Source organism: Melospiza melodia, chromosome 2 (genome assembly GCF_035770615.1).
Source record: "Melospiza melodia melodia isolate bMelMel2 chromosome 2, bMelMel2.pri, whole genome shotgun sequence".
NCBI lineage: Eukaryota > Metazoa > Chordata > Aves > Passeriformes > Passerellidae > Melospiza > Melospiza melodia.
Genome location: NC_086195.1, coordinates 140,439,203 through 140,466,470, shown reverse-complemented (window position 1 = coordinate 140,466,470; position 27,268 = coordinate 140,439,203). Strand labels below are relative to the sequence as shown.

The 27,268-nt window shown below is 40.2% G+C and overlaps 1 protein-coding gene across 6 annotated transcripts in view; it reads left to right on the top strand.

Moving 5' to 3' along the window:
• Window positions 1-1,922: 1,922 nt before the first annotated feature.
• Window positions 1,923-27,268, top strand: part of EPHA6 (EPH receptor A6) — a 370,926-nt gene continuing 345,580 nt past the window's right edge. For 2 of the 6 annotated variants that reach the window (XM_063150202.1, XM_063150198.1), the window contains exon 1: window positions 1,927-2,068. In XM_063150202.1, coding sequence (XP_063006272.1) covers window positions 1,966-2,068 — 103 coding nt within the window. In that variant the 5' untranslated portion in view covers window positions 1,927-1,965. Of the gene's footprint in view, window positions 2,069-27,268 lie in introns of all 6 variants that reach the window. The other 4 variants (XM_063150204.1, XM_063150200.1, XM_063150203.1 and 1 more) reach the window with 3 other exon arrangements.

Here is a 27,268-nt window from a genome sequence, read left to right as displayed (position 1 = left end):
TAAAAATAATCCTTGAATTAATAACTTATAAAACATTCTTTATTCTTGCATTATAAAGCTAAGTGTTCTCACACAAAGCTTCTCTGAACATCCATTTAGGCACCTCAGCAGAAACTTTGCTATTCTCTGGTGCAGACTCCTGTAGCTGCATTACCCACTCACTTCAGTGGAATTTTTGAACACTGGGAAGCATTGGGAATTAACTTTTTTTTTCCCTCTTGCTTGTGGATTTAGACACCTGGTTTGATTCATATTCAGAAATAAGGCTATCAGTATCTTCCTTTGGGTTGGTTTTGTTTATTTTTTTTTTCCTCCCTGCCTTTGTATTAGAATGATGATGATGATGATGATGATGATAATAATAATAATAATAATAATAATAATAATAATAATAATAATAATAATAATAATAATAATAATAATAATAATAATGCGACATAGGCCAGGATGTGGAGTGTGGCGGGAGTGCGGCACTTCCACAGGGCAGTGCCCATCGCAGGTGCCGGCGCACCTGTGCAGGGGGGATGTGAGCAGCCGGCAGATCTGATCTGATCTGATCAGATGAACACACACACCCCCGAGGCGGCTTCCCCAGCTCTGCACAACCTCCTGGTAGCCGGCGGAGAAAATAATTCAAGGGGAAGAAAAAAAAAAAAGAAAAAAAAAAAGAGTAAATGTTCCAGGGCTCCGGGGATGCCCGGACGCGGCCGGCTCACGCTCGTTTGTCCCCGGCCGTAACTTTCCGGAGCAGCAGCAGCGCAGTGCGGCCCCGGGCGCGTCCCCGTGTCCCGCTAGCGGCGCTGCCACCCACGGGTGGGGCCCGCACCCCTCGGAGCGGCGGCCGCGGCCCTTCCCGAGCGCTCTGCCCGTGCCTGGTCCGCGCACCCCCTCTAGCGCCGGGCCCGCCGCACTCGGCCCGTGCTGCCGGCAGCGCCGAGGCGAGGGCGCGCTTCCCGCGCCCGCCTCACGCACCGCACCGCGCCCCGCGCTCCCCTCGGGCGGGCGGCTGAGGAGGGGCCGCCGCTCCGACGCTCTCCCTCCATCCCTCCCTCTCGCCCTCCCTCTCTCGCTCCCTCCCCCGCTGCCCCCGGGCGCGCCGGGCCGCCCGCTGGCTGGCGGGGCGCGAGTGCCGGAGCGCCCCCGGCGCGGGGCCGCGCTGGCTCCCGGCGGACCCGGCACCCGCCGGGCTGCGCGCAGCGGGGCGGCCCCGCGGCCGCGCCGGAGGAGGGGGCGAGCGAGCGCTCCGCGGGCGGCAGGGGAGCGGCGGCACCAAAAAACTGCAGCCGGCAGCGCGGCACGCAAATCAGGAGGGAGCAGCGAGCATCACACCAGAGCCGCCTGGTTTCTGATTGCTCCGCGGCAGAGGGGGAGAGACAGAGACTGACTGAGAGGGGCGAGCGGCAGAGCCGGGCACGGCGGCGGAGGGTCGGGGATGCCGCCCCGCAAGTTTCCTTGATGCACTGGGGAGCGTGAGGAGGAGTCGCCGACCCTTGTCGCCCTCGTCGCGCTCCACCTGGGGAACCTGAAGCCCCTCAGCGCTGCCTCCGGCCGGGGATGCGGGGCACCGTGAGGCGCGGCCGGGGGAGGAGGCTGCTGCCGCGCCGGAGGCTGCTGAGGCTGCCAGGGGCGCTCCTGCGGGGCTGAAGGTGCCACCGGCCCGAGCCGGCGGAGGGAGCGGGGCGCGACCCCCACCCTCCGGCCGCCACCGCCTGCAAGTTGCCGGAGCTCTCCCCGTGCCCAGCGCCGCCGCCCCTCGCGGCAGGGCTGCAGCGGGGGTCCCGGCGCCCTCCGTGCTGCCGCCTGCCCCGGGAGCCCGGCGGTGGATGCGCCCGGCCCGGCCCGCGCAGCCCCGGGCGGCAGTGCCGGCAGCGCAGCCCGGCGGGGCGGCGGCGGACCCCGGCGGCCTGAGGGAGCACGGGCAGCCTCGGCGGGCCGAGGTCGCGGGGCGCTCGGCGGGCACCAGCCATGGGGTGTAGTGAGGCGAGGGCACTGCTCTGGAGAGTCGGCCTCCTCCTCCCCCTGCTGACAGCGCGCCCCGCCGCCGCCGGGCACGTCGCCAGCAACCACGGTGAGTGAGGGCGGCCGCGGGTGCGCTGCGGGCCGCGCTGCCCGCAACTTTCCGGCGGGCGAGGGCCGTGAGGGCATGGATGGAGGGAGGGGTCCGCACCTGCGGCCGGGGATGCGGGACCACGGGGAAGCGGGACCGGGCGCCTCCCGGCGGCCAGCCCTTCCTGCCGCCCCCAAAGTTGGGGGTTTGCGGCCGGAGGAGCAGCGGGGCTGCGCTGCCGGGAGCCGCCGGCGATAACTCCGCGGCTGCCGGGAGCTCTGCGCTGTGCCCCTGGCACCCTCGGCCGCCGGGGTGTGCGAGTGAGAGCAGGGAAGCGAAAGTTGCCTCACGGCGAGGTGGAGCGCTGGCATCGTTTTATTTGAAGTGTGGGTTTAAGGTTTGCTTCGGTCCTGCGGAACGCAGATCCTGTAGAATGGGTTTGAGAGGGTTTATCGCGCCTTGGGGGGAAATGCTGCTGGTGAGCGAACTGTTCAAAGGTGCCTGACTGCCCTTAACACTTAATTTCTGCATACTCCGCGCTGATTGTCTGAAAAACACCCATTTAAAAGCTTTGTAACAGGTGCATGCTCATCAGGTCGCACCAAAGACGGTATTTTAATTCTTCGGGTTGTAAGATGTGCGTTTTAGAAAATTACCTCTGGATTAAGAAGGGAAGCATCCTGTTAATCGGAATAAAAATGCATAGCACGCCCAGAGGATACAGTATTTTGTTAGGAAGAACTAAAAAAAAAGAGCCCAGACCTGATTATGAAACATCATGTTTCATGTTATCAAGCATCTGGATAGAGCAGAGAATTTCCTGAACTGCTTGTTTTATGTACATCTGTCTATTTCAGTTGCAGAGGATGCATCTATTCCCACAGTATGAGTGGCTTCGGTACCTTTAACATTATTTTTGCACAATTTGGCTTTTTTGAGGTTTTAGTGTGATGTGACTGAAACTACAGGAACTGAAGGGTAGCTCTAAGTGTTGCTGCTGACAGAAATTGCTTTACCTGCTATGTTGAAAGGAGCTTTGAAATTGACAATGGTGGAAAGTAACAATGAAAGAAAACAAACTGGGTTTAGGCGTGGAGTACTATCGAGTATACAGTTCATGTATTTTCAGTTTTGTTGTGCAGTCTGTTTTCAGTGCTCTGTGTATCGACCTCAGTAACAGTAAAATCAGAGAATAAGATCTCTAGAAAGCAGGAAAAAACTGTAGCATGGCCACAAAGCCCCTGTGCCATCAGGATGAGTTATGGCAAGGACATTCCAAGTTGGTATGATTCCTTTACCTCTCCCATGCTAAATGTGATGAATAATTCCAGTTGGTAATTGTAGAGCCTACAATCATATCAAGGCTGGTTTTTGCCCTTTCTTATGTCTTGAAAGACATCAGACTCTCACAGTGGCACAACCCAGATTTCCTTTGATGTCCCAGGCATTAGTGAATGCTAATGTCTGCTGCATTATCACAAGGCCTAACACCACACATGCATAAAATTTAAAAAAAATATATATTCTTGCTGTTGTAGGATAGCTAAGGTAGCATAAAAGCATCGAAGGCAAAGAGTTTTATCAATTAATGCCACTCAGTTTAGGTTTCTAAACCAGTATTTGGTATTCTGGCATTAGATTAGTAGTGTTTAAATAGTGTTTTAAAAGTGTTTTAATGGTGTTTTTAAAGGATGGGGAAGACAGTTTCCAAAAGTCTGTCAGGGATGAAGTGGTTTCTTGATGTTGATGTAACTTTTCCTGACAAGTCCAGGTGTTGTGGTGTTGGCTGCAGAGAGTACTGGTGAATTTCCTAACTTGGAGGAACTTCTTTTTCTGCACGTTGCTTCCAAGCTTTAGTGAAACGAGTAGCCTCTTACCCTTGGCACTGCCATATCACCATAGAAATCAAATAATTATAACTCAAAAAACCCCAAGTGAACTGAAAATGGACTGAATTAATGCAGGTGCTTTCATACACACCCCCACACCCTGTTAATAAAATGCTAGCAAAAAGAGTCTGCTTTTAATGATAACTTTCTCTAAATCCAGGAATTGAAGGAAAGGAAATTGCTGCAATAAAAATGTTGCCTGTTGTGTAAACACTTAAATGTGGAAGGTTAAAATGCCAGTTACTAGTACTTGGAATCCCAGTGGCAAAGAATTTTTTAAGATCTTGTGAGGAAACATAACTTCTTTAAATTTTTCTGAAGTGATATTTTCAGCATGCGTGTCTTGAAAACATCTTTGCAAGAATTGCTGTTGGATTTTCACTAATAATTATTAGGATGATATATCAACTTTGCAATCTGGTATATTTCATCATCTATTTTGTGTGTAGAAACATACCAGCATTAATAGTAAATTGCAAAGGAATGTCTTGTTTTGTCTCTTGATGGTTTGGCTGAAAAGGGTGGAAAGGGAATAGGTTTATTAATCTGACTTGGTAAACAGACAGCCCTTCCACTTCATTCTTAAAGGTTTGTGTCCTGTTATTAAAGAGGGATTTTCAGAAAAATAATATACTCTGGTCTTATAAATTGTTATTATAACCATGTTGGGATTAATCTTTTTTGGTCTTGTCAAACAGAAAGAGAGAAATATTTTTTTTATATAGCTGTAAGGCTCTTAGGTTGTCATTCTTCACCCAGTAAATCAATGTGCAGTGTCTTAGAGAATTTGTAGCAAGGCAGGCACAAACCATACTATTGGCAGGGAAGTAAGCTTGCTCATTTATCTTCATGGAATGGTCAGTTCAAAAACATATTATGACCATGCCAAGGGCTAATTTTTACTGCTCAGAAAAACCCTATAGGGTTTGGAATTGCCTGGGAGGAGTAAGCACTGCAGTGTGTGGCAGAACTGCTTGGAGCAGAGGGCTCAGTGAATGGTGGAGGTTGAGTGCTTGCACGTTCATGCAGATTTTCAGTGGTTGTCCCTCACATGCAGAATGAACAGGCTGCTGTGCAAGGTTTCAGCGTGCTGTGGTGCAGCTTTGTTCTTTGCTTGCCACAGCACCATGAATTGGGCAATTGCTGTCAGACCTGAAATTACAGATGATGGCATCTTACCTGTGCAGCTCCTTGTGCAGAACTTGTGGGAGCTTTAAAGGTAAAGGTCACACCAGGTAATGGCTCAACAGTTTCCTGGGCTAAGCGTGCACTCATACATGTTTCTACTTATAGAAAAATCAGAAACAATATTTGTTTCTATGTATATGTCAACCAGAAAGAGTTTCTGTACCCTGGCTCCTTTCAGGTTGTATCTGCCATTATGTATCACCAGACAATTAATTCCTGAAGCCAACTGTAGAACTTGCAGAGTTTATAATGAGTCATGTCTTTCAGTGAGGTGTAAAAGAGCTGCTGCTTTTTCAGTTTCCAGGTATCATTACTTGTCAGGTTATGCAAGCGTGGCCTTTTTATTCATACCTCTAAAAGGCACCTGCATGCATTTTTCTACTCTTAGAAAAAAGAAGTTGAGGTAAGAAATATTGTCAAATGTCAGTTCTGAAATTCATACAGCCTTTATTTTCACAATGATTGCACTTGATGTAAATTGGGTGGCTCAAAGTAGATAATAAAGCTTTTTGATTCTGCTAGTAAAATATCAGGTAGATTACTAATGACCTTGAGGTATTCATCAGTTCAAAGAAGTTGGCTCATTTTCATTCACATATTTATTTTTACAGAAGTGCAATCTAGACACTCTTTCTGAATACAGAATTCAGATATTTTTTCTGTAGCAATAAGGAGACCAAGGACTAAGTGTGGAGAGATTGAAATTCTCTCTGAATGAAGCTGATGTTTTACTGCTAGGAGATATCTCTTACTTTGAGGACTTAAAGTACTGTGGAAAGGCTGTGCTGCTGTTTGTTTTGTGCTAGTCCTGGGGAATTCTGATGTTCAGTTGTCCACTTCATGTTTTAAAAAGCATTTACATCATTACAGAAACATGAGAAAGTTAAATAAACAAAATGAGAAAGTTAAATAAACATTGCAGTAAATGTGTGTCATTTTTATCTACATGCTTTTCAGCATGTAGATAAAATCATGAGCAAAATCATATTTTAGTTTCAAGTTTTTAAGAAACTTTTAACAATATTTTTAGCCATGTGTAAAGTCCCACATCCATATGGACTTGTGTGCTCATGAGGGCCTGGGAACCTCTGCAGTTGCAGATATGCATGAAATTACTTGTTATCCAAGAGCCTCCATTTGTATGCCATGAAATGAACAGATTTGCAATTAATGGTTCAGGATATATTCCTGCTGTTGTATTTGGCAGTACTGAGGGCTGTCTGGATATTTTGTTAATTTTTTTTTGTTTTTGACAAATGAGAATGATTGGGATGAAAATACTAAATATTAAGAAATGCATAGCTTAAGCAGATGCAGTTTAAAACCAAATCAGTGCAGTAGTTTTCATGTAATTTGCAGGAGTGGCAACACCACAGAGGAAATTAAGTATTTCCTGAAGTTTACCAATTTAACTCTGGTCAGACATCATTTTCTCTGAGAGGTCAAAAAGTTTACCGAGGAAAAAGCATATAGGAAATTGAGGTTTTATTCTTAAAATCTCCTCTGTCTTTCCAGATAGATACTTTTAGATCTTAACTCTGCTTGAGGGTTTGTTTAGGGTATCTGATGTTAAAATTTTCACTTGAGAATTTTAGAAAAGTCAGAAAGTTCAGCAAGTTGTTTGTCAGTAAGTTACAGAGGAAGTCAATATCCATTTTGTTGACTTTTTTTTTTTCCCATGAGAAGTCTAATGTTTAAAAACCTTATTTAACTGATTAGGGATATTGAGAAAATTATGCATGTGTACAATACGAGAAGGATTTGATTTTCATTAGATCCCAATATAGCATATCTGGGTTAGGATCTATTCCTATTCCAGCTGTGTGTGTTAGCTGGAATGTTTCATTAGGATCCTTGGATTTCCCCAACATGACAATGACACAAAGATGAGGCTGGCCTCGTGTTTGATATGCCCCTTAACATGCTGAACTCTGTGACTGAGAGAATGAAAAAATGGATGAATTATTTGTCCATAATCTATCCTGATCTCCAGAAGCCATGTTATAATGCAGGAGAGGTCAACAAAAAACTATCTGTTGTGAACAATTTGCCTCCAGAAGCTGGTTTTTAACTTGTAAATGATATGTCAGTCTTTATGATAAGGTGTTAGAACTGAGAATTACTGCTGAAAAGATGTCTCTCACATGATAAAAACACATTTTTTTTGCAGTATTTCTTTCCGAACCATACAAAAATGATTAAACAGTGAAATTAGCTTGTTTGCTTCTCATAATCCTCTCAGTCTTCCTAAGACTCATTCCATCTATCCTTGTTTTAGTTCCAAGGATGCTTTCATTATCAATATTTGAACATCTTTTGTGTAGCTCAGCTGTTGATCATTCCCACATCTAAGAACCAGTCAGTTCCAAATAATCATTAAGGAGAAGTCACTTCAGTTAATCCAGCAGCCATTTGTGACCTCAGTACTAATTTTAATGTACAGAGCAAAGCTTAGAGACCAATCTTGTCTTTAAATAAACTGCATGTTCTATATTTGAAGCTGGCTAATCCATTGTATTAAAAAACCCAAAAAGCCAAACCAAACCAAAACACAAAATTGTCTCAACAAAACCCAAACCAAAACCTCCTAAAGATTTTTGTAGTCAGCAGATTTGTCTCACTCATACAGCACAATACTTCTTGAAGTCAGCATTTCTCTCACTTATTGATACTTGTGTTTGGACTAAATTCTGTCATCCTGTTAAAGAAAAAAAAGGTGCTGAATACCTTGATAATTAATAATTAGAGATTTGCTAATTTTAACAAATGAAAGTATTTTAATGAGGCTGTAGATAATTTTATAGATAATAAAAAAACCTCTGCCTAAACAATGCATGGATATTTCTCCCCCTCTGGTTTATGATACTGTACATACAGTTTACTGCTCTTTAAAGAATTGTTTTACAGTAGGTCATAGTACTCCTCCACCTTCAAACCAGCAGCTACTATTACTTTCTTTTATGGATCTGTTCCCTTTCTACATAAAGCATCAATGTTTTTAAAGACAGTTAGGGGTATTTTGATCTTTAAAACAAGACTAGATTAAAAAAAATGCTGCAATATTATTGACATTTCTTTTGACAGTCTAGTAGGGTCAGGTCCTTAAAATTCAAAAGCACTTATTCATGAGGAGATTATCTTGAAAATAAAATTTCCTTTCTGTAGAACAGTCGGAGAGTTTAAAATGTGTTTTGTCTCTAAATAGAAATTCCTGGTTTGTGTTTAGGTGGATTTCTGAGAAGCTGACAGATTTTTTTTTCCCTCCTGAGAGATGGTTTTGTTTGCTGTCAGTTGACTGAGTGGCAGACACTCTCTGAAGGTGTCTGGTGCTTGCTGACAGATTCTCCAAGAGGAGCAGCATCCCGTTCATGAGGGGAGGTGGGACAGCACGAGCAGTGCTTGGGTGAGAAGCAGTGACATAAACGCGGCAGTCCAGAGGGAACATTTTAATCTGTGGGTGTGTTAACTGCACTGGTAGCACAGCTTTCCTTGATGCCAACCAGTTTCTGACTTTGCACAGGGTTTAGATTGAAGCAGCGCTGTGTCACCTCGCTGCAGGAGGAAAGGTGGGCAGCAGCACCGTGTGTAACAACCCCCCGAGGAGGTGCACACACACACACAATGAGAACACAGTTAAAAGGTGAATTTGCTGGGAGCTCCACTGCCTCAATCCACTTAATGGCTTCTGCACCTAGAACAAAAGGGGAAAAGTCACATACAGCAAACAGTATCATTGATGCATGTAATGAGTGATTTGTTTTGGCTGGGGACCCTTGGTTAAGAGTGCACTTGCTGCTGTAGTTTGTATTCTCTGACTGCTGGTTGCTTCTTGCTTAAAATAAAGGAATAAAAGAACAAATTAGAAAGCATTCCATAAGATAATGCACTAGCATTTTAATCGGGGTAAAAGTGACATTCTTTCTGAATGTCCCCAGGCTAATTTTCTCAGTGGGTTTCGCTTGCTGTTCTAAAATAAAATTTTATAGGAAAAAAATTTTGCTAAAATTTAGAATTCTTCAAATATATTTAGGACATATTAAAATCAAAGGGGACCTAGTAATTTTCTTCTGTAGTGCTTCCAGTATTTGTGGCTGGAAATTGATTGCATGGAAAGCATTTGGACAAAGGATTCGAATTTCAAATTGTGGTTTGAGTTCAGCACTTTCTGCTGAACAAAGTGGGACCATACAAAATTGCACAGTCTTTTACTCTCAGTTGTGTGTGGCTGCTGAAGACCTTTGAAAAGGAAAGCAAGGGAAATGTAAAACCTTTTTCTCTGGTAGATGGCTTTTGTTTGTATTGCAGAAGTTGCTAAACACTTCCACACCACAATGATACAGTAGAAACACCCACTTAGAGGCTTATTTTAGATTTAATAATTTAGTTTAGCTGGCTGACTTAATTTTTTAGAGGACCATTTAATTTAGGTAAACATGGATACTGTTAGCATTTAGGAATGGAGAAATGTTATGAGAGCTGTGGCACACAAGAACTTCTCAGCCAAAGTCTCTCTCAGCCTCCGTCAGATACGATGGGAACCCAAACTCTGTTGCTGTTGAGACAGCTGTAGAAATGCTTACCCTGTGATTTTGGTCTGTGGAAAAAAGTCATTAGGTTACGGATTTCCAGACACAGAATTTCAGAAAGAGTTAAGCAAATTCTCTTAATATCAAGACACATTTCAAGGTAAGGGTAAGAATTTGCCTTTTTAAAATGGTGGTGTTGTCAAAGAAAGAGGAGTGACTGGGTGCAGTACACAGAGGAAAAATGGTCTACTGGAGATAGGTATCAAATAAAAGCTGAATCTGAAGAAATCTGGGATTACAAAAGGCAAACCGGAAATCAGATGTTATTCCCTGTCATTTCCGTGGTTGCTCTTGATGTAAATAAATATAGTGGTATTACATACTCCACTTTCCACTGATTATCTAAAGGGCATCTCATCTAGTGTAGAAAGATGAATGCTGCTGGTTGGAAGGCATCCAGCATTTTTTGCCTCTGTTGTTTAATCCAAGGCTTTGTGCAAACTTTAGGCTGCATGCAGAGCTCTTTTTCCAGTGTTAGATCTCTTCAAAACTACTATTCTTTTGCGAAAGCCTTCGTGTCTGTATAGCAGTGATCTGAGTAGAAGAGTTGAAGGCCGAAGCTTTTAGTTCAGGGGACCAGTCTATGACACCCAGTGCAAATCCCAAAGAATTAGTTTTTGTTGTGCTCAGATGTAGGTGGCAGAGGTAGATACAGCACCTTGGCTTTCAGTGTAGTCTTCAGTGAAACTTATTTTTCTTGGTGCCTGTAACTAAGTTGTTCTGTGCTAGGAACACTGTCTTCCTGTCTTAAAAATCTGTGATATTCCAAAATTCAGTTTCTCAAAATGCTGACTGCAGATGAAGTAGGTTTGTAGCACAAACACAAATTAAAGACCTGAAACCTTCTTGCCATTTTGTGTACCTGGTCTCTTAAAGCCTTCCTGAGGGAACCTCCAGCAGGAGCCTTGGCCAGCTGGCCCTGGGAGCTGTTTGGCTCCCTCTGTCATGGGAACCAGCTCTCTTTATGGAGGCTGAGCCACAGGGACTATTTCAGCTCTGCCTTGTCTCCACTTTTGGGTGTGGGAGTTGATAATCCCATTGTAGGTAATACAAACTTTCCTCCTAGAAATTCTGTATTTTGAAAGGTTCATTTTTTTCTCTGCCTCTTCACATAACATTCACATAGGGTGCTTTATTTAGACTGACAGTGCAATCCTCTACTAAATCACCTGAATTACTTAAGGGAAGAGAGCTGCCATCTTCCAGGGTGTCAGCATTAGATGAGAATGAAAAACTTCACCTTACATGTAGTTTACATTAGGCAGCAAAGGAATTTTGAAACTTGCATGCTCCATCTTTAAACTCCATGTTTAGAAGGCAAAAAACTCTGTTGGAAGTTAATTAACAAGAGACAAAACCATAGAGGAGGCCAATGGAGGTCCCACTTGCAGGGAGTTTGCTGCTCTGTTACTTTCTCCTGGCATCCCTTCAGCATCACTGAGTACATTAAAAGTTCCAGTAATGCTCATCCTATTCACTTTACCGCTAATAATTTTCCTTACAAATTTTATAGTGAGTAGTTTGGATTGTAAGTAATGCCCTGAGGCCTTATCATTAGTAGGTTTCCATTGCTTTAAAGCAAATTAGGAAATTATTTTCAATAGCTCTTATCTGACAGATGCATTTTATACTTGAGAGAAGTGCCTGAAGAAATAAAAGCTGATGGAAATTTGTGTCGTAGATGAATATTTTGAAAACAAAAAAGATGATCAGTAATAGATTAGGCTTGATTAGATGTTGACATTTAGAACTGCACATAGATTATGTTAAATGTAGTACCAACAGACAGTGATCACCTTGATTTGCATTTGTCTCTCCATTTGTGGTTCAGGTGGATCATGGGACACACATTGGAAAGGTTAATGGATAAATTACCATACAGCTCATCTGATTGTTCAGGTTTCAGCCTAGAGGGCTGGATGCTTTATAATCTAGTTTATGTGAAATAGAAATTGTTTAATTCTTTTTCTATGAAATTCTGAATTGCTTAAGTGTTTAGATGAGTGCATCCCCACAGCTTCCGAGCTTTGACAAAATCACTAAGTCATGGTGTGGTTGCATTGACAGAAATCTTGGCCTGGTCTTTGTTTTCTCTCCCAAGCTGTGAGTATTATTTCCATGTTATTTGAGTAAATGTGAAATGTGACCTTTTGATAAAAATGTAATTTTTAAAACCCTGTGAAGATATTTGGTCTAAGTATCTTCTTCACTTGTACACATAACTCAAAACAGGAGTTTTCAATGTGCTCCATTAGCAGATAATCTATATAAGTGTTCCCTACAGCTTTCCTTACCACCCCTCAGTGTGGTTAGTAATTACATGTGTCAGTGTTGGAGGAATCAAATGACTTCATTTTTGTAAGGGACTCGCCCTTTAAATCAGTTCCAGTAATTCACCTGAAATTTCAGAAGTAGGAATAAATGAATGAATGAATTAACGAAAAAATCCCCTATTAGCCATTTTCCCTGCACAAAGATGATTTACTGTATGTCCATTTGCAAACAAGGATGGCTGAAGTGAATCATCTGGAACTGCACTCAGCTGTGTAAATAAAATCAAGGGTACCACTGTAGTTCAAAGATGCAGTGTTTGGTTTATATAAAATAATACCCTTCAGTTAAGCATTGCTTAGTTAAGGGTCTTCTTTTTTATAGTGTCTGTAGGAAAGGAGAAAGTTAATGAGTTGATGTGCAGTCTGTGGAAAGAGGAATTGAAGAACTGCTCAGTCTTTTGCAGTCATTTATTTTGCCTTTAACTGTGATTTTGTGTTCTTGAGTCTCTCTCTGGCCCAAGTGATTCTTTTTGTGATATCTGGTGTTCTTATCTCCAGATGGGATGTGATTGCACTGAATTCAGTGAATGCATCATCCAAATTACCTGATTATTTGAGCTGCCAGGTAGTAGCTCACGTTGACTTCACAGTTATTCAATGTGGACAAAAAAAAATTACTTGGAATATTTGGGTTTTGGGGCATTTATTGCCTGGGACATATGTTAGAAGTTTTTTGATCTGGTTTAAACTAAGAGCAAACTCTGAAAAGAAATGAAGAAATAGTCTTGCCATGACATGCTTTATGAATAAAGGTAAATTATTTTTGGTGAGCTTCATAAAGGTAGTGTTCTTTGAGCAGAACATTTATGCAGTTGTGAGGCACATCAGTATGATTTTCATTACACTAAAGTAATGAATTTTTATGACTAAAGCTAAAATAGCAGTGAGCCATCCTTTATTCAGATGGTGAGATGGAGCAGTACATTTCTGATAAGGGAGAGGAGGGAAAGAAAATAGAAAGAAAGAAGAGAAGATAAAAGATAATCTAATTTTCCTGACTTTCTTATGTGAATATTGTAATTTACAAAATGCTGAGTCTAGTCTGGTAAAAAAAAATTATATAACAATATGTAATCTATAGCTGTAAGCATAGAGATTTGTAGACTCCAAACAGGTTCAAGTGCTTTTAAAAATGTACATAATTTAAAAAATATTAAAAAATTAAATTAATTCCAGTGTTGGGTAGGAAAGAAATGTTATCAACTTGAGTCCATTGATTCTATTTTTATTGCTGAAAACTGCTACAGTTCATAAAATGCAGTTTTACAGGCTATTAGTCCATAATGTGGATTATGCCCTTTGGACACTTATGTTGAAGATAAATGCAGTAGTTTGGAGAGATCTGTATTGAAATTCTGTGAAAAGGGTTCAGTTATTTTTAAAGTTCTTTTTACTGTGAGCCAAAAGCAAATGGGTTGGAGGGAGAGGTGACCCTTGGCTTCCAGTAGGAAATGAAATCAGCAGTGGAAGGGTCAGTTTGTCATTCAGGAGGTGGCTTCATTTCCAATACAGGTGAGGAAAATAGGTCACTGAAACATTACTGGCATTGAAAGCCTTTTTTGATTGTTCTTGAGAGAAAGAATTGCATTTGCATTATAGTTATATCTGCCAAGATTATTTACACTGCGTTGAGGGGCTCTGTAACACAGGATTGGGAAAGAGCTTTGTTACCACAATCCAATGCCTCCAGTGATGCTGTATAAAATTATTAATTTTCATCTTCAGTCTAGTTAATCCATGTTCCCTCATTGTTCCTGTTCTGAACTTCAGTGATGTGAAATTCAAATGCATTTGTGGGCTGCATTTATTAGTGAGTGGTGCTTATTTGTTTATGCCTGTGCTGGCTTTGTCTCAAAATTCAAGAACACCTTTCCATTCTCATTTTTTATCCTGCTCACTGTTGTAGGAGAAGTCACATCTCTTCTTTTGGGTTTTGGTGAGTGGTTTTCCTCTTTCACTCAAGAGATTTCTGATCTCTGTGACACAGTTGCCTGTGCTTATTCTTCATCCTGTTTAATTCACTATTTCTTGAAAAAATGAGGTGGCTAGAACCACATACAGCTTTGGTGGTGGGATTTCTGTGGTACTTTGTGCAATAGCAGTATTTTTATAATTCTGAATATTGGAAATATTGGACAGTTTCTGGGATTTTTGTCTCTTTCATTCTCGTGTTGTTGGATCGATCCTTCGTTGGCTTGTCAGCAATTAATATGCAGATGTCTTATTTTCTCTAGCTGCTTCTAGATTCCCATTTCATGGAAGGAATTCTGATTGGCTCCCTTTGGATTGTCTGATAATTTATATTTAATGTCCTTCCTTCTTTCCTTATTGTCCCAGAAAATTATTACTCCTTCTCTTCCCATAGCCTCCCCCCCCATAGCATTTCAGCCTTTAGTTGAGTTGCCAGTGCCTCCCCACTGTTCCATGGAAAAAAACCCATTAGACCAAGGACAAGGAAATTACCTAAATAACAAATAATATCAGTCTCATGACTTATTTTTGAGTAATTGCACCACAAATTTCACAGGTAAACCTATTTGTCTCAAAACCATGTCTTTTATAAACTTGCTCACATTTTTAACTCTGTATTTAAAGCAGCTAAAAACTCTTCACCAACTTGCTTTAGTTTCCTAACCCAGACTTATTTCTGACATTTATGCAATGAAATGTATATGATAAGCTAAAATATTCACTACCGATATGGTGTTGTCACACAAGCAGTAACTTCATTACTTCTTAAAAGAAAACATAAATAATTTTTATGGATTCAAAACACTTTTTGGTTCATATAATTCTGAATTAATGCTGAAAGTACTGCTGAAAGTGCATTGAATGAAATTATCCTCAAATTTAGCTGTAATTTTACCTTAATGCTTTATAATTCAGATGTCAGCTTTTTCTTCCATAATTTGATTCTGCTTGGCTATTAGGATTGCTCAGTGCTTACTCTGTTTTATTGCTCTTAGATGAAATAAATTAAGCTGTGTAGCAATATAAAAGATAATATTCATTGTTATAAATTTGGTATTTACACAAATGAAACATCTTAAATTCCCCCTTCATCTGTTTTAAATTAAGTATGAGATTTAAATCACTTGATCTGATTGAGAGCGAGCGCTGGAAATGAAGGGACTGTGGGCAATCAAAAAAGCACTCTGAGATTCTGATCAAGGCATTCATTATTGGTGGTGGGAAACAGCACTAAACAATAATTGATTGCATTATGGAGAGCGTAGAGAAACCTGCCATGACAAAATATTCTATTCATAGGCTGAGAATGATTTTGAACAGGTGGAAAGTGAGAGCAATAAGTATTTGCCATTGCTCAGGTATGGTGGTTGTAAAAAAGGAACCTTTGGATCAGTCTGGATTCATGAACTTTGTGTGATAAATTTATATTCAATTTTAAATGCTATCCCCCTTTATAGTTGCTCTTTTAACTAGAGATGTAATCATATACCTAGTTTTAACCATAAAACATTTCCTTTTAACTCTGATTTTCTCCATCTGACTCCTCATAAACCTCAGTAATTCTTTTTGTAGGCAAAAAAAATCAACCCCATACATGAGGTAAGAAAATGCTTGGCCTGAAACTATTCATAGATCCAAGAGTCTCAATTAAATCTATGCTAACTCTCTCAAGGATGTTGTTCACTCCAGAATAGCTCTATCATTATTGAAAATGAAACCTTGCTTGCTGCAGACAGCCTTCTGCCATGCAGTCTGAAATGAGAAGTGAAGACAGCTTCAGTTGTCTTACTTTTAGTGTGTCTGGTAAATTGCTGCATTTTGAAAGACAGTGATTTAGATTTTTACACAGATCAGTTACTTACAGCGATTCAGAATTTTATACTAATCAGTTGCTGATGATATATTTTGGATTCTAGCTGCAGTTGTGGTGACAGGTTGTTTGAATGGAAGCAAATCTGTGCAAAACCTGTTAGCTGCATCCATTCTCCAACTCCTGCCTCATTTCTGATGTGCAAAGAATATTCATGTTTCTTTTTGACAGTCAGTGTTCATTGTCTTCCCGTACAACCCCTAAATGTGTTACCACTTCTCAGTACCCCTCCTGACTGTGTGGCATTCTCCAGTCCCTGCTTTCCTTCAACTCCAGTTCTGCCTTCTGGTGTGAAGTTTTTTTGGCTTTTCAGCATAACATCTCTCTTCCTCTCTGGTTTAAATTGAAAGAGGGTAGATTTGGATTGGATATGAAGAAGAGATTCCTGAAAGACTGGCCCAGAGTGTCCATGGGAGCTGTGGCTGCCCCATCCATGAAGCGTCCATGGCCAGGCTGGATGGGGTTTGCAGCAATCTGGGATAGTGGAAGCTGTCCCTGTCAATGCAGCTGGACTAGATAACCTGTAGAGAGCCCCTCTCACCCTCTGAATTCTGTAATTCTGTGATATGCTGGATAGCCTTCCCAGACAAACTGGGCATTTTCATCATCTTGTAGTCTTCAGATAGGAGAAAAGAATATTTTTTAAAAAATTAATGCCTGGTTTTTTTCCCCTTAATAGAGTAACTCATCTCCACAGTCATGGGGCTGTTTCTGGCTTTCTCATGTTTTCTGTGCTCAGACATTTCAGGCAGAATGGCACAAGAGGGGAAAAAAGAAGTTTTGAAGAAAAATATCGTAGAGCACTTTTTAATTCCAACATTTTCTTTGCGGTAATCATTGAAATATAAAGGTTCCTGTTTCCTTCACTGGCAGTGTGCATGTGTTACTGTGTAGTCTATATTTGGCATTGCCTGCAGAGTCCCTGGGCAGGGCTCCAGCCATCCTCAGTGACATTGCTCTTGCATCACTGCCTTGTGTAACAGGCACTTAAGTCTCAAGTAGCCCTTTGAAGCTGTGCTTTGAGCTAAGTCCCAGGGAGCTGCTGCCTTTCCAGCACTTGACTACTGATGCAATGCTGTACCTGTCTAAATTACCTCTTGCACTGCAGAAAATCTGAAAAAGAACCCTTAAAAAATGGAAAAGCAGTCTTTTTACTTTCACTTCTTGACATGAAATCAGAAAAAAACAGTTTATCCAGTTAGATTATTTCATGTACAAAAGGAAAAAGGAGTGTAACTATATACTGTGGAATAGGATCTCAGTTACTCAACAGTTTACTACATGAATGATGGCATTCTCAGATCTGTTTAATGCTCTTCAGTTATCTTTGAAATTTAGATCTCCATGAATGTGTATTAAAAGCATATCATTCAAAGCTGAAAGTCTCTGCATAGTAGAGGTGGGTACTCCACGCTGTCCAATATTTTAAAGTAATTTGATCTTTGGTTAGATAGACTTATTTCCTGTCAAGTGCCAAGATACTGTATATTTATTTGTTAATAATGTTAAAAGTATTGCAAACCTGATTAATTGATAAAAACAGTTGAGCCTTCATGTTGATGCTCCACTGTATGGAAAGAGACCAAGAATTTTTAAAGCCACTGATTATTGGTATGTACTTTACAGCCTGACCTAGCACCTGTAAAATGTTCATGCTGTGAAAACTTGGTGCTTGACACAATAAATTATAAATGAAGAGCTAGAGGAAGAAGGCACAGGCTGTCGAAGTGAAACAGAGAATTACAAAGCCCAAAAACATTAAACTGACTGGCCGTGTAGATGTTTAATCAAAGGAGATAAATGTTTTAACATCATGAACACGAAACTAGGAGATATGTCTGGGAATATTTGTCATGAAAGTAACAAAACTGCTTTCTAAGAGTTGTGTTTATTTTGGTATATTTTTGAGGTTCTGCATTAAAATAAAAGAAAACGTAATATAGCCAAATGTTAACCTCATTTTCTGAGTTGCCTTTATGTTCTATCCTGGAAAGTTTTTTCTGTATAATTTCTGCTAAAGTCCTTCTCTGTACGTCGTGGTCACTTTCCAACTACGTAAGGCCAAGTGTATTAAATATTTCCCTTCCTAGGCAGATAACCTATCAAACAGGTGAGATACCACTTCAGGAAGCAAAGGAGAAAAACTGACCCATTTGCTTGAGAGCATTTTGCACACTTGGAAGTCATGGCTGCTTCTGCTTTGATATGCCCACAGCTTGTGGCTCTACTGATGACTTTCCTTATCTACTGACAGCTAAAGTCATTACCTCTACCCAGCAGGAAAAAAACCACAAATGTATCCTTAATAGTCCTCTTCTATCCTTTGTATGTCACTTGCTTTCTTGGGTATTGTTGGTAAATTGCAAGTACAAGGCAGCCACTTACTCAGTCCCTCAGGTGGGATGGGGAGGAGCACCAAAAAAAACTGAAAATCTTGTTGGTTGAGTTAAGAACGGTTTAATAATCGAAACAAAGTAACGTGTAATATAACAATAATAATAATAATAATAATAATAGTAATAATGGTGATGAAGAAGAACAACAGCAGTTGGAAGTAAAAAGAGAGATAAAACCTAAGGAAAGCAAGTGATGCACAAGGCATTTGCTCATCTCTGACTGTCCAATTCCCAGCCCATTCCCAAGCACTGATGAGCCCCTCACAGCCAACACCCTTCAGGTAACACACTGAGCATGGTGTTCTGGGGTGTGGAGTATCCCTTTGGGCAGTTTGGATCACTTGTCCTGGCCGTGCTGCCTCCCAGCCTTTTGTGCACTGGCACAGCATGACACGCTGAAAAATCCTGAACTTGGGGTGAGCATTACCCAGCAACAACCCAAACATTGCTGTGTTACCTTTATTATTCTCATACTAAATCCAAAACAAAGCTCTGCACCAGGTGCTAGGAAGAAAAGAAACTCTATCCCAGCCCAAACCAAGACACTGGGGCAGTAGGGAGATCAGGGAGCATGTCTTATTGTTTTAGTAGGAAACTAACTTCATCCTGTTTGTGTGGCAATGCCATAGGTCTGGAGTGGATAATAATAAATGTCCTGTCGCTTCTGTAAGTCCATTTGGATGTCTTGTGGATGAATTCTGAGTGGTACTTCAGAGTACAGCTCTGCAACAGATGGGCACTGGAAGCAGCTGTGCTTTCTCACCCTCTGCACCACTTCTAAGAGACAAGTTGAACTTTGCTGTTGGCTGGGAAAATCAGGCAAGTCAGGATCTGCCAGTTCTGGGCTGGATGTTTGCTTTGCTTTCTGCATTGTAGTTTTCTGCCTGCAAAATAAGGATGACCCCATTTCATTTTTTAGGATGCAAAAATATGAACTGGATGTAGGTAACCTGTAGGTAAACCTGTTAGGATTTAGTTGCTGGAGTTAAAAAGTTAGGCTGAACTTCAGAAATAATAGAAGGTGGTGAGAAAATAGTAAATAGTCTTTGGTGGGTGAGTTGGTGGGTCTGTGCAGTGCAGAAGAAACCTCCTTCCTCTTTCATGTCTGGAACTTCCCTGACTGTTGTTTCCATGTCTGAATTGCCTAGGTGAGGGTTTCTGACTCCCAGTTCTTGCCCTCAGCCTGTCTGAAGCAGCTCTGCAGCTCTGAACACACCACCCTCTCTGCCAAAAATCCTGGACTGGACCTTTGTCTTAGTGCTTGAGCCAGAGATTCTCAAACAGCTCTTCATGGGGCTGTGCTGCCAGTCAAGCACAAACTTCAGTTGCTTCAGCTTTTGTTCCTCTCCTAAGATTTGTCTGTTCTGTTCCCCTGAGTCACCAAACTGCTAATTTTTCATTGTGGTTATTAAGTGACTACCTGAGTAAGCAGTGGCCATCTGTCCTCTCAGTCCCTCTTTGTGACATTATCAGATGTTCTCTTTAAAACTTCTTTCTCTCAAGGGACTGCTGTGGAACACTCCACACTTCTGGCTCCTTTTAAAAAGAGACAGAATATGAGGTTGAAAGGTATTTCTGTATCAGCCTTTCCAGGTACGCATTAGGAAAAGGGAACAAACCTTTGCAATGTCATTTCATTCTTTACTATTAGAGAGGCTGTGTCTTTGGATCCAAACATGGTAAGGAGGAATGGGTGCCTAAGGTGGGTTTGATTATGCCCATGAACTGCAGAGGGAAGTTTCTATCCCTCTTGAAGAGGAATTCCTGAAAAATATGCAGTATAGGAGCAATAGCCATGGAGTTATTAACTTCATGTTAGTTTGGCTGACTGTTACATATAGGTATAGTTATAATTTCCCTAAAGCTTTGGTAAGTTGGGGTTTTATTTTTCACTTATGGATGTTGTGACATTAACATTTTGTTCATTTTATCACCACCCAATACAAGTATTACAGTAAAAGACATAAAAGAAACTGCTTGTAAGAATGCAGGGTAACAGCAAAGTGAAGAATATTAAATTTAGCATTAGTCCCAACCTAAGAGAATTGGCTTCAACACACAAGTCATTTACCAGTGCAAGGATAAATATGTTTGTCTGAATTTCAGTTATTTCTAATTTCCCTAATGAAGATACACTTAGGTTAATAAACAGGGCTGACAAAACTGTCAGGTATTCGTGTTCATTTAGGAAATGCTGCCCAGTAATCTACTGTTGACATGAACATGATGGTGAATTGAATATCAATTAGTATTTTCAAGGCAGAATTGAAATTATGAACTAGGGCAGCTGGGCTCCTATCATCATTTTCTGATGCCTCTTTTTATCAGAGTTAGCTCTTGATCTTTTTGTTTTACACATGTGAAACCAAAACCATAGAAAAATAATACAGGTCTGGTGGTGTTTTCTGGAGCTGTGAACAGTGTTAATTTATCTCAGTCCATTTTACCAGCAATCTCTGCTGTAAAGAAGTACCTTAAAGCTGAGTCAATGGTAAGAACAGATTGTTTGCCTGGTATCTAAACTCCTTTTTCCCCATCTCATTCTTTGTGAGGAGCACATTAAAGTAGAGCAATCTGCCTCTGCCTGCCTCGGTTCTGTGCTCCCTGCCTGTCCTGCCGGGCTGACATTGCAGAGCTCAGCCCCTCTGGTGCGTTGCAAACTAGGAGTTCTCCCTCCTGGCTGAGCTGAGCATTTCACAGCCTTCTCCTGCCTTGCCTTCCCGTTGAAAGTGCACTGAGCAACAAAATCACTTTGAGATCACTTTGAGGCTGCTCTTGGGGAAAAAGCTCTGCTACAGGCTAGGAGAGGCAGGACATTACCTACTCATTTTCCATTCCACAATTACCTGAGGAAAACTTGAGGCCTCATCTTTTTCTGAGGTAAGCCCATTTATTTTGGATGTGAGAATGCTTTCTTTTTATCTCAGTAGTTTTATTTTTTTCTTGTGCTGATGAGTAAGACTCACATGGGAGAAGCGAGTGCCTATGTGAGACCTCAAAATAGGAAATGTTTACAGCTGTCCTAGAGCAAAATAACCTGCTGGGTGGCAGAATAAGTAGTTAAGATCTAGCCTTATACAATTTGGAATTGCAGCTGTTATCCTAGAAAGATTTCAGTGCAGAAATTGTCACGTGTTTCTGCACTGACAGATTTTTTCTCTATGCATTTGGTGCCACTGAATGTATCAAGTGGATTTCCAAGGCTTCATTTGGTATTCGTGAAATAAAACTTGGAATCCACCTTACTGGGGAAGACTCAGTCTTTTATTGACTGTTATTGTGTGCTTTTAACTGATAAATTTTTGAATTTCTCTCCCCACTTTGATATCTTTTCTGGAGTTATAGACAGGGATTAAAATAATGGAAAGAAAAAGAATGCAGAATTTTATTGTTATTTCTTTTGGATGCAAAAGGATTCATGTTTATTGAAAATAACTCTGTCTTAGGTATTTATAAATTGTAAGTTACAGTAATTTAATATCATATATTTTCATAGATGTTTAAAGTATTGAAGTTGCTTATTTTACCGTGAAGTGGCATTGATAAGGGAGAAAAAATATGTTCTTGTTAAAATATGTTTGTGGTTGGAAACTTTAAACCCTGAAGTTAACTTAGAGCTTGCCAATTGTTAAAAAAAAATCTGCTTCTAAATCCTGCTTTCAGAGAGACAGGTGTAAGTGATGTAACTGAGGGGTCTGCAATGCTAATAATGATACAACGTGAGAATAAAGGGGTTCGTGTTGATTTTTAACGTGAGAATGGAAGAAAGGATGAAAAAAGGGTGCAGTAAAACAGAAGCATTGGGTATGAGAATGTTGGTTTCCATTCCAGAGAGAGATGGAGCAGTAAGGTTACAGCAGCCTTCTTCTTCTCCTCTGAGGAAAACATGCATATGGAAAGGATCCTTTTATTGGCTCTGTAATATGATAAATTTTAATTTAATTTAAAAAATGAACTTCCTAAGAAATAGGTAAGAATGTGTTCTAGGAAGAAAGGTTGAATGTAAAAGGTGAGCAGTAGCTGTGGTAGCTTTCCCCCCCCCCCCCCAAAAGAGCTATTATTTGTTTTAATCTTGTTTTCTCCGAGCCACAAGATCTCAAATTATATCTATCAGGAAGTGGTAGGAAACAGTAAGACTGAAACAAATAACTGAATCATATGAGAAAAGAGGGGAAATAATTCCTTAAGCATCTCTGTGTAATGTATGGAAAGAACAATGGTGATTTGGGGGAATTGGGTTTTGAAGATTCTCTCTGGAGACCTTGTGTAATGGAGTAAAACAGTACCAAGAAAAAGACAGGCATTTATCCAATATAATGTTGCAAATTTCTTAGCACTGACAAGATGAAAGTGCCATAAATGGGATGTTGGGTTTAGTACGTGAAAAATTATTCTGGCCAGTTCTCATTCATCAAAAGGGAATTTTAAAAGTGTCTGTGTGAGTGTGCAAACATGAGAATAAGAAAGGTGAAAGGGGAAATTCCTTTTAAAAGTTCTTGATTAGGAAATCACTGATCAGTAAAAAAGGCCAGTTGTGGATAACAGCTCAGTCTACATTGGAGGTAACATGAAAGCAGAAACTAGAAATATAAATATTTCTCATCATTAATAGAAAAGAGAGGATATATGTGGAAATTAACACATGTTAGAAAATATGTAGTGTAGAAAACTGAAAATAAAAAGTGTGTTAGGTAAATGCCCAAGTCTCACAACACTCATGATAATGGGAATTTATCTATTGCATTATGAATAAAAATGTTTGTATGAATGGTATTGAACTATTCTTAGAAACAGGCAGAAAATAATGTGTTTTAAATTGGGAAAATCAGAAATTAGTGATTTATTCATAAAATATGACGAATATGAAGTCCTCCCCATCTGGTGTAAATAGTTCTCTTCCAAGAGTCCTGAAAGACTTGGCTGAGAACATCTCTGGGCTATTGATGGTAAATTTAATGAGTTCAGGGACTCAGGGAATTCAGGAATACTGGAAAAGCGTAGGTGTTAGAGTTGTGGTTTGAAAAGAAAAGGGAAGCCCCATTAACCAGGTAACTAGATTTTTATAAAACTCACATTTGGAAAGTCATTTATCTCCTTTGCTGTGCCCCAAGGCAACAGGAGATTATGCAGAAACCAGGCCTGGCAGTGTTCAAGGTGTCTTTAAAGCCTCCTGGAGTGGAGATTCCCCAGCTTCCCAATTAGTCACAGCTCTCCCTCTCCTTTACCACTGTGGGGTAGCAAGGATTTTCTTGGAGTCTGACATAAAACTCTTGGAAATGTTGAGGAGAGTGGGAGGATTAGTCTCTCTATTTTGCTGGCTCTAATCCCGCTTATCTCAGGCAAACAGCATTGTCAATACTTTGTTTACTCTCTGATTTGCTGCGACTCCTGTACACTTGCCTGGCAGAATTGCTATCTAGACAGGTGCTCCTCATACTTTATTACTGCATCTCATTAATCTTGCCTAAACCAGATAGCTGTTGAATGCAAAATAATGAAAATTATGGAAAAGGATTCAATTGATACGTGTATAATGAATGCCAGTTTATTTGGTTTATGGAAAACAGGCCTTGTCATAAAACCAAGCATTTAAATATTTTTTCCCAGTTGATTGCACGTTAATTACCAAGGTAACTTGGATATTGCATATCCCCTTCTTTCTGTCTTCCTCAGGCAGACAAGCCCCAGCAGTAATATGTTGAGATTTTTTTCTATTATAACAGAATATGATAGAGTCTTCTGACAGTAAAAAGCTTCATTTTTTTTTTTTTTACTAAATGGGTTTAAGAAAAACCCCTGAGGTCTAAGAAGCCTTAAAGTAGTTTTAATGACTGCTAAATCACAGAATTTGCGATATTCATTATACATCATTCAATATTCTAACATTTTTAATTAGTAACATGAAAATAAATATAAACTCAATACCTGACAAAAGAGCAGTAAGTAAAGAAGGAAGGAGGATGTGCAGACAGGGAGGAGCCTTTATCACTTAGTAAAGGTCAGCCCTTGCAAATAAAATTTGTTTTAGTATAAACCAATGGATCTTTGTACATTCAAGAGCAGAAATTTAACCCAAACTGAAAAATACAATGATGAAAAGGAGTGAATCTGTACAGGACAGTGATGTTATAGAGTAGTAACAGCCTATAAGAACAATGCTGCAGCAAAAAAAAATAGGCTTATGTGACCCTGGATATATAAATAGGATATAAAAATAGCCAGGACTCTTAATACATATTGTTAAAAGGAATGATTTCAGAATACTGCATGTGATCCTCTTTTTAAAAATTAAAATAAAAACCATAAAACCTGAACGAAAATACAGACACTTCAGAAGATAGCAACAACTCTCTTGAGGGCTGGAAGTGAGAGACTTTAAAAGCTCTCTGTGTTTGCCTTATAAGTATGAACTTTGCAGTCAATAATAAAGTTCTCAGGGACAAAAAAAGCTGCCAATTTTGCCCATTTCTGGGGGTCATCTGTAATGCCTCCCTACCTTGCTGGAAGATACTGAAACTTTTACGTGGTACAGATGAGATGTTCCTGAATTTTAGTGCTGTCTTCAGAAATGAATGTCTGTGTATTGCTCTCCTTTCCTTGCAAATCTTTGGCTTACCCACTCTAGAGGTAACAGTGAAATGTTTAAAATGAGCACATCAAGCTGGGTAAACCAATATCAGACTGTGATTCAATGAAGTTGGCCAAAATCCTGTATTAATTGTGTTAATTCACACATACCCTGTCTGGAGATGTGCAAAAAGAAGAAGAAAAGAAACTGGTGAAATGAATATTTGGAGGGCTTTTTTCCTTGGTTGTACAGACACAATGGCAGAGTTCATCTTTAGAGGAGTATTTTGGAATGAAAATTAAAATTCCACCCTGTCAGTCCTTGGAGCTCTGCTCGTCGTAATTTTAGGTAAAACAGTTTCCTTGGGACCAGGTAAAACCTCTGAAAAGATTAATTTCAGTTGTAAAGTCTAATAATAGCAGTGTAAGATAGTGTCCAGAAAAAAGGAAACTGAAGCTCAATAAGACATAATGAGTAATAATAATATATATTAAAGTATGTGCTGGAAAAAAAAAACCTAAACTCTTCTAAGAATGAAATGTCCAAGTAATTAGGCAATAGGCTTGCAGATGGATGTTCAAGTCTGTATATTATTATGGAAGTGTTAGAATCCCCAGTTCATTTATTTAAGAAAGGACATCCAAGTGCTAAATCTGAGCTCTTTTTATCCAAAGAGTTTTTTTAAAAGGGTCTTTGAGTTCATTTTGAATCGTGAAACTTTGTACTGGCAGACCTAAACTCTTGTTCACTGTGCAAGTTTTAGAGCCATCACCTCAGAAAAGTGCCTGCTAGAAGTGGAGGTTGGATGTCACAAATGTCAATAACATTGCTGAGTCTCAAGCAGTGTACTCAGAGCTTTTCCTGTAAAATACTCACTGCAGTGGTTCCAGACACATTTCTGTTTCTGCTGGCAGCTAATGGCTCATCCATAATGGACACTTTTCATTTTTTTTTAAGAAGGATGGAGCTTTTTATGGCCTACAAAGGAGCATAAATAAGTAAATGTAGGGACAAGGGTCAATAAATATGACTTTGTGATCCCATTAGCTTTTTAGGGAACTTTCTCATTATAAGCATCATAGGAGTGGTGCCCACCATCTTTTTTTAGTCTCTTTGCATGTGAATTTCCAGTTCTTTTGAAACTTTCCCTGTCCTGCAGGCAGAAGGGAAGCCTCCAGTCCTGTGTGTAATTCAGTGTAATTCAGATGTTTGCATGCTGGCAGTCCCTCTTAGCCTGGAGCTCTTTGGCAGAGGGATTTTGTGCCATAAGAGCTGTGAGTTGGCAGTGCCTTGGCAGTGCAGATTTGTCTGCCACCAGGGCTGTGCTGCTGGGCACAGGCTGCTTCTTCATCACCTCATGTAAGGATAGCTTGGGTGTCTCTGTCCCACACTGAAGTCTAGCATGTAGATATCTCCAAACCTCTGAAGTGCTCGAGGATTTTATTGCTTTATCCGTGTCCTCATTTGAATTGCAGACTCTGTTGAATCCACAGCTTCACTGGAGTTTGTGTTTCTTTGGCATAAGCATAAGGTTTACTTGATATTTCAGTATTTGCACATTTTTGATTGATAATTATTTTATGTCTTATAATACAAGTGCTGTTGGAAGGACAGTCTTTTAATTTTTATGACTTTTATTTCTGACTCTGAAGGTGATACCATTCTAGTTCTGGTTAGTAGTTATTTGGTGATTTGAATTTCAGTTGGTTTGAATTTTCCAGTTCTTACAGATTTGGTAGCTACAGGTGAGAATATGTGAGCATTCAAGAGCCTTGGTATGTCAAATGTATCAAAAATTGTATTTTAACAAAACTCAATTACTCATTGGGGATCATTTGGTAAATGTATATGAGGAATATTATTAGATCATGGCTCAACTAAATCTAAACTTAATATACTTTCAGTGATGAATTTACTCTAGGTTTTTCATTTTTTTAATGTATAGCTTTGAGCCTTCAAGTAGTACTTGATTAATTCAGGCAAGGAATTAATTAATTCAGGCTCCACTGAAGAAATGAATTAGTTTTCCTTTCTGTATTTTGGATCTTGTTCCATAGAAGTATTAATTTTTAAATACCTGGATGATGTTTATTAAATTGCAGTTTTGCTACCACAAAAATTGTAAAACTGAAATGACACTTCAAACTCTAATTAATGCTGCTCAGAGAAAAATTTATTTCTACCTGCAGGTCTGTAGGAATAGCACTTGACAAAGAGCAAGATATAATTTGAAATTCAGCTGAAAACAAAGCACATAACAAATAGGCCTTGTTTTCTGGGGGGAGAGAAGATGGGGGGAGAGATTGTAAGAAGAAAACAAACACCTGGGATGGAATGAAATATTCTCAGAAACATGCTGAGCAGTTGGTCCTCTATGAAAAAGAAATGAAAGAAATGTGTAAACTCTTTTTTTGTTTTTT